We start from the raw sequence: 8,094 nt of genomic DNA, 5'->3' as shown, positions 1-8,094 counted from the left end.
TGACAAAATAATAATTTATAAATTATCAAGGGTTCATGAGGAAGAGGGGAGCGGGGAGGGAGGGGGCGGAAATGAGGAGCTGATGCCAGCAGTTTAAGCGGAGAGCAAATGTTTTGAGAATGATGAGGGTAAGGAATGTACAAATATGCTTTACATAATTGATGTTTGTATGGATTGTGATAAGAGTTGTATGAGCCCCCAATAGAATGATTTTTTTAAAAAGCCTACGTAAAATAAATTTGAATAAAAATTTCTACTAAATTTCTTCGAGATATAAAATATTACATCCATGAAACAAATATGATGTAAAAGGAATATTAAGAAAACAAACAAAAGGATTCTGAGAAACTTAGCAGTATGAGAGCAGAAATAAAAAACTTCATAGAAAAGGTAGAAGATAAATTTGAGAAATTCTTCCAGAAAGTAACACACACAAGAGAACAACCTTTGGAAGATAATTCTTCCAAAAAGAAACACACACACACAAGAGAACAACCAAACCCAGTGCCACTGAGTCAATGCCCATTCACGGCGACCCTGGAAGACAGCACCGACAATTCCTGAGGGCTTCTGGAACGGTCATAGCTTCTCTCCCCTGTAGGCTTGAACCACTCACCTTGCAGTTGTCAGTCCAACACTTAAACTACTATGCCACCAGGTCTAAAAAGGGTCAGGGTCAGTCTAGGCCATCTAATATTCACACAGCAGGAGTTCCAGAAATAAATATCAGAAAGAAATGGAGAAGAAACCATGAAAGAAATAATTAAATAAAACCCAGAAGGATGTATATCCAGATTAAAGGAACCCACTAAGCATCCAAGTTCACAGGTGAAAACTGACTGATGGAAAACCACGGTATCTTGACGTTTCTGCACACTAGGGACAAAAAGAAGATGCTACAACCTTCCAGAGGAAAAAGAGGACTTCATCTGAAGTACCAAGTATCAGTACAGCCTTGGATTTCCCAGGAGAAACTCTAGATATTAGAAGGCAATTAATTTTACAAAATCAGCAATCCCAAGGGGCATAGTATCCATTAGATGAAAGGTGGACTACAAACCTACCATCCCACAGTCAGTAGGGTGGTGTGCAGGTTGCTGGCCGGCTGGAGAAGGCGCCGAGGCTGTCAGCTCCCATCAAGGTTTATAGCCTTGGGAGGCCCATATAGGGTCACTGTGAGTTGGAACTGACTTGAGGGTACTGAATTGGGTGCTGCGGGTTGTGTTGCTGGAGGTGATGTCACCAGTATTTCCTACGCCGACAGGCTAAAAAGAGGGGCTTGGAGAGCAAAGTCTAAAAAACCTTATGCATCACAACAAAGTACTGTCAGACTCGCTGGGGGAATCAATCAGTGGAGGCAGAGCGGTGTTGGGTGAAGTAGTCAGCCAATGAGGGGCAGGCAGAGCCTCCGGGACATGGGGTGGCACAACAGTGGCAGTGATGGACTGGACCATGAGGATGACGCAGCGTTGGGCAATGATTCATTCTACTGTACGTAAGGTTGTTATTAGCTGGAGCCACTCAATAGTACCCAACCACCCACCCACCTTCCATCCACCCAGACTTTTTCAGTCATAACATGACTGGAGGATTTATATGTATTTAAATGTCTCCAGGAGTGATTTGTCCAACTCCCCTCAAGGGTTTAGGGTTGAATTAGTTAGATATATGTATAAAACCAGATTAATAAAAAATCCACATATTTATTAAACTTTTTGAGAATAAAACATTTTTTATTTCACAATAGTCTACTTATTTCATGATAGACTATGCAGCTTGACTCTGATCACACTATTCTAGCTACATAAAGATGGGATGTATATAAGTGATGGGCACAAGAGGATGAAATCCTAACTATCCACCGTATAACGCCAAACCACCAAAATCAGTATGAAATAATTGAAGGGATTTGCTAAAATGGTTGAAAGCAGCCATTCCTAAGCAGTGATCAATGTGCTTATTGGAACAGGAAAAGAGAATCGTTGTTTTTTTTTATACCAAGCTTTTCAGAATTACTTAAATCCTTGAACTATGTGCACACACACAATTTTTTAAAAAGCCATTAAGTTATAAAATTGAAATCACTGAAAGAGAGAATGCCCCCATATCCATGACTACCGAACGCGCAGCTGTCATGTCAGTCCCAGCTCATAGTGGTCCTGGAGGACAGAGTGCACTTGGCCCAAGGAGTGAGTCTCATCCTTCTCCTCTGGAGGAGCAGGGGGGTTTGAATCACTGACCTCTTGGCTAGGAGCTGGGCGCTGTAACCACTGTGCAACCAAGGTTTTTAACCCTACCATATAGTCCCCTTAAAATGTCGCAAGAAGGCAAGAATAAAAGTGTTTACATCCTGCAAGTTAATCTCCCAAAAGAAAATGAAAAGCAAGTCAGTAACATGAAAACTCCACTCACTACTGTAGAATCAATGCTGACCCACCGGACAAAGCAGCATTTCCCCGGAGTGTCTGGGACTGTCAATCTGCGCAACGGCAGGCTGTCTCATCTTTGTCCCGTGGAGTAGCTGGGGGGTTTGAACTGCCAACCTTCAGGTTAGCAGTCCAATGCTTAACCCACTATGCCACCAGGGCTTTTAAATAACATAAAAAAGAGTCACCAAAAACCAATTATGAAATGTTTCCTCCCCTTCTCTCGAGGTTACTCAGATGCTAGTAATCAGTGAAGAGTGACTCATACATACTAGTCTTCTACCTCCTTGCGGTGTACTCCATCAACTTCTTGCTAAATGATTACTCACTGATGGAGAAGTGGTGAGAAGTTAATGATGTCATAAGGTATCTAAGGAGTGAACAATAGGATAATTACGGTAAGGAGAGCCACCCCAAAGTTTCAAGTTAAAAAAAGCCGTTAGTCAAAGTGCCAACAGGCTTGTGACTTCGCAATGTACCTCTTCACTTGTTCTCCTCAGAATGCGGCCCACACGGACCGAAAGGGCAGCATTTGCCCAGAAATAAAGTACAGAAGGCAGGAAAGATGGGTGAATGGAAACAGAAAACCCGAGGAGGAGGTGGGAAGAGTGCTATTACATTGAGGGAACTGCTGCTAATGTCACGAAACAAATACGTATAAACTGTGGAATGGGAAATGGATTTGTTCAGCAAACTTTCTCCAACTCACAATAAAACATTCAAAAACGAAACAAATGTGCCTCTTCCTAAGTGGACTCCTTTTAATATTTTTACAGAAATGCAATTTTTATGGTACCTAGTATTTGATGTGCAATAAAGGTATACTTTGTCAAATCTACAGTCATAACTGATCAAGTTAAAAGCTTTAGGAAGATATTTAAATGTCTTCTGAGGCTTCCCCGTTAGTCAATTATTGTTCATCCCATTCCAATGTTCAAATCCTAACTTGGTTTCCCTCAGCCATCTTGGATATTATCTGCATTGATTTCTTCACAGTTTACCCTTCTCCCACCCCAAGTTGGTGAGCAGCAGTGATGTGAATTCCTTCACATTTGCCTCAGAGTAATGAATACCACAACCCCATGGTTCCAAACCCCAAACCAAACTTACTACCATCCGATCGATTCCACCTCACAGAGACCCCACAGGTCAGGACAGAACAGCCCCCGGTGGGTTTCTGAGACTATCACTCTTTACAGGAGTAGAGAGCATTGTCTTTCTCTTGTAGCTTGGCTGGTGGTTTCAAACTGCTGACCTAGTGGTTAGCTGCCCAACGTACAATCACCACACCACCAGCCCTCGTCACTTAACACGCTTCCGCTCTGATTCCTTGTGTGAGAACCGACTGCATTTGAGACCTCGTGGATGTTTGGCACACTGGAACTAATGCAGGACAATGCAGACAGGGAAAGTAAGTCCTCTAAGCATCATTCTGGTTAAGTGCTGTTTCATTTTTTACCTGGGAGGCAGGATACTGGTTCAGTGGGCTGGTTGAAGAGAGCTGTCTGTTGAAACCTTGATGTGCTTCTGGGCCAGGAGAAAGCGTGAGAGGGCTGATGGGTGGCTGCCTCCGCCGAGAGAGGCCGCCGTTTGTGGTGGAAAGGGATGGGTTGCTACGGGAAAACGAACGGAGCGAAGGATGAAGAGCAGAGGCATTGGGGATGGATGTCTGCGTGTGGCTATTTAGGGAGGAGGAGAGGGCAGCCTTGTTGAGCGTGGCTTGGATGGAGGGGTTACTCCGAGAACTCTGAAGACCTAGAAGACAACAAATGCACATGTTATTTGTCATAATTTCAGATACAATTTTTGGTTTTCCTGCGATTAAAGGAAACATCACTTTCGACTGTCCATCTTTAAATGCTAGTCTGCATACAAAGGGGCGCCAGGGCAACTCTCCCATGGGAACCGCACCCAGTGGACCAAAGTCCAGGAAATGGGACACTGGCACGGGGAGAGCCGGTGCACCAGGAGAGGGTCATTTTTCTCAAGGGTAACGTGGTCAAGCCCACAAGGCTGGGAGAGCAGGCTTGGCTGGCAAGGGGCCTGTGGCTGCAGAGGTGGATGTGCAGGAAAGGAGCCCGGGGCTGTACACAACTCTGAAAGCCTCTGCCCTGCCCTGGGAGAGCATCCTTTCACTGAGAACTGGACTTCCAAGAAGCTGCTTCCGTGGACCCTTTAACCACCCTCTGAACACCCTACAGTCTTCGGAAGGGACATGCCCAGTGCTTCGGCCCCAGCATTGCTTTCTCTGTTTTCCTGGCTGCTGGAAAATTGTTCTGCATAGTCTGCTCAGACTCAAGGAAAAGGAAGTTTTTGCTGTTCTTCTGCCGAGTTTTCAAATGAGCTGTCGTGGTGGGGGTGGCTCTCACACTAACTCCTTGAGCGAGGGGTCTCCCCGGGGCCTCATGACAGCCCTGGCACGTGGCACAGAACCTGGCATAGAGAGGCTTCGCTCGGTGGGCATCACTGACATCGCCGTGCATCTTAAGGACAACACCCATGTTTACCATTCAGCCCATAATCTTGTACCAGCGGGGAGGCAAGCAGGACCGTGTGCTGTTTCAAGTTGATGAGAACTTCAGCGTCTGATTGTCAATCAGAGTTCAAAAAACAAAACTATCTGGAGCTTAGACCAAAGCGTAATTAAGCAAAATATGAAACACGTAATGGCAAAAGTTAAGTCTTTTTACAGTGGGAGCCCAAGATACATTTGTGGGCTTTTTGCAGGAAATAAGCGTCCAGTGATTTCCCTCTATCCGTAATACAGGGAGGGGAAGAAACTGGTTACCAACGAGAGTACATTGGAGAGATGACTACAGAAGATCAAAATGATAAACCTGGTCAGTTTATCCCCCTCTGATCCATGTTAGACCTGATCTGGTTTTCAACCGTTTGTGTTTGTTTATTCATATAGGGTTTATCTCAGATGTGGGTTTTTTTTAATCTCAGGTGTGCTTTGCCATTCGGGGTGACCCTCTTGAATTTTTGTTAAATGTTTTTCAGTATATGAAGCCCAGGCTTGATGAATAGGGACAGCAAATAGAATAAGGGTTCTGGAGAGCAAAGTGGTGTGGGGGTGGTATAAAAGGGGGCTGATGTCAAAGAGTTCAAGAAGGAAAAGATTGTTTTGAAACTGATTGTGGTAGCAATTGTACAGTACTGTTTGATGTGATTAAACTATGGAGTGATATATCTGTATATCTCCCAATAAGATTTTTTTTTTGGGGGGGGGGCGGAGTTAAGTCTTTTTCGAAGGCAAAGTGATCTTCCTACTGTAGGAAAGCCGCCAAGGACCAAACCTGACGGAGCTACCCAAACGCTCCATGGCGACACCAGAGACCCAAGTGGACCAAAGGAGAGATCTAGTCAAAGACCTGAAATCAGAGGAACAAAATTTTATTCAGAAAGGAGCTCAGATGCATCGCTAAAATGTGAAAGCTTGTGTCCGGAGTTCTGAGGGAGTGCACAGAGGCTATCAGCACCTGGCTTGTTCTGGACGACATCTTCTGGATCAAAGAATGCTCTAACAACAAAGAATGCTCCACATATGGTGTTCTCAGCCGAGTGATTGCTGAGCACAAGACCAGCTTCTCTGAGACTGAATGCAGCTGTTTTACGTCTGTGACGGAGAACTCTCTCTAACAGGTGGGTTACCCAGGCTCTGGGCCTTAGAAGTCCTACAGGTCTTGAGGGCTTCTACTACGAACCCAATCAAGTGGATTCAGGACTGTACTACTAAAAGCACAATTTTCTCTGAGACACCAGGGGCCCTGGAGTACATCATCTGATCCATCATTCCATTTTCCTTACTAGACGTGGCTACCCATGACGTGATTGCTCAAAACTCAAACCCACGGCTGTTATGGATACCAGGATGACCAGCAAGACAAAACAACGGTGGCCTCTGAAAGCAAGTCCTCAACAACTAACAGAAGGTGCTGCTTCCTGGATGCAGCACTGCAGCCACCAGAGCCTCCCCAGTGACCACCCTCAGGGACCACTCTCACTTGCGATGTGAGTTTGGAATCTCATGGACGAACCTCACTGTTTTATGTCACACTTCAGGGGACCCAGGAAGCTTCCTATAGGCCATCACCAGGCCCTCTTTCCAACGAAGCAGTCCACGCCACAATGCTTCCTAGGAGAGTGTGTGTGTGTGTGTGTGGGGGGGGGGAGCACCTGCCTCCCCTAAATCTACAACCAAATTTTGAATTGTAATAGATTACTACATAATACACATACAGGTAGTCCCCGGCTAATGATGTATTTGGGCTACAAGCCACACTCCCCGTGGTCCTTATCTCTCTTTTGTACATCTGATCATTGGTAACATGTTTTACATACGAAAGCTGCAGCACATAATTTGTGAACCTTATCACGGTAGTGTAGTGGTTCTGCATTGGGCTGCTAACCATAAGGTTAGCTGTTTGAAACCACCAACCACTCCTTGGGAGAAAGACGAAGCTGTCTACTCCCACGAAGTGTTACAGTCTTAGAAACTTAGCAGAGCAGCTCTACCCTGTCCTAGAGGGCTGCTATGAATTGGCATGGACTCGATGGCAGTGAATTCTCTCATTCTCAGATGTAATGTTTTCAAGGTCCAAAGACAAAGAATGATTGGATGGCAGTGAACTTTATCATTCTCAGATTTAATGTTTCCAAGCTTCAAAGACAAAGAACAATTGGATTTATGAAGATATAGATAATAAACAGCAATAATAATGAAACGGAAAAAAAAGGTATTTGACTTATGTTAGAATCAACTACAAGAGAGCAGTTGTCACACTGGAACCCCACCTTAAGTGGGGACCGACATGTTCTCCTATGAACCCAATGGGGATTGGAGGGAGCCCTACAAGAGCCTTGGCGGCAGCGGCGGCAGGGCAGTGAAATGCTCAGCTGCTCTCTGAAAGGGCGGTGATCTGAACCTACCCACTGCTCTGCAGGAGAAAGATGTGGCAGTCTTCCAAGATTGACAGGTTGAGAAACTATATAGGGCTGTTATGAGTCAGAATTAACTCAATGGCACTGGGTTAAAAAAATTTTTTTAAGAGAGAGAATTCTAATTAGAAAGTATCCTTCAATCTTGATTGGGGTTCACTAATATTATTCTGCCAACACAGAGGGACCCTTATTTCCTGACTCCCCCACCTCGCTGGGCATGGCATCTGAGAGAAGACGAAGAACATGGTTCAGCTGAATGACTCTGGAGCTCATCAGAGCCACAGAAACAGACACACCAAAGCAAATGCCATGCCTAGCGCAGGGGCAGCACCTTCACTCAGTAACCCCATGAACAGACCCATGGTGGGGAACCTGAGGGGGCCAGGCCAAGGTCCTTACCAAGAGCAAGATACATACCAGATGAGCTTCTTATTCCCAGGTGTGTCATGGCAGCCGGGAGGCTGCCCACGCTGTTCCCCACACTCATGCTCCCAAAGGGATGGTCGCCCGGGTCCAGGGAGGCTGGCATGGGTGTCGAGTAGTGGAGGTTGGTTAGATCTGGCAACGATCCCCCTGTGTTCAGGGTCCCCAGAAAGGGTGAAAGGCCTATGTTTTGACCATTATGTAGAAAGGCACTGGAAAAAGAAAGGTAAGAATTATTTTCTAAAATGCATTTGGTGATAACAGTTGTATGAGCCCCAAATAAAATGATTTTTTTTAAAGA

The 8,094-nt window shown here is 45.2% G+C and overlaps 1 protein-coding gene across 1 annotated transcript in view; it reads right to left on the bottom strand.

Moving 5' to 3' along the window:
• The window catches only part of CRTC3 (CREB regulated transcription coactivator 3), a 111,900-nt gene that overhangs the window by 9,520 nt on the left and 94,286 nt on the right, over positions 1–8,094 (bottom strand). Inside the window, exons 11-12 of the mRNA XM_045286300.1 lie at positions 7,788–8,005; positions 3,886–4,181 (exon numbers count right to left, since the gene is read on the bottom strand). Of these exons, the coding sequence (XP_045142235.1) occupies positions 3,886–4,181; positions 7,788–8,005 (514 nt within the window). The remainder of the gene's footprint in view (positions 1–3,885; positions 4,182–7,787; positions 8,006–8,094) is intronic.

The sequence above is a fragment of the Echinops telfairi genome, unplaced genomic scaffold, assembly GCF_000313985.2.
Source record: "Echinops telfairi isolate 266 unplaced genomic scaffold, ASM31398v2 ScPeMD7_7;HRSCAF=31, whole genome shotgun sequence".
Lineage (NCBI taxonomy): Eukaryota > Metazoa > Chordata > Mammalia > Afrosoricida > Tenrecidae > Echinops > Echinops telfairi.
Note: the sequence above shows the minus strand (reverse complement) of the source record. Positions and strands in the feature narration are given on the sequence as shown.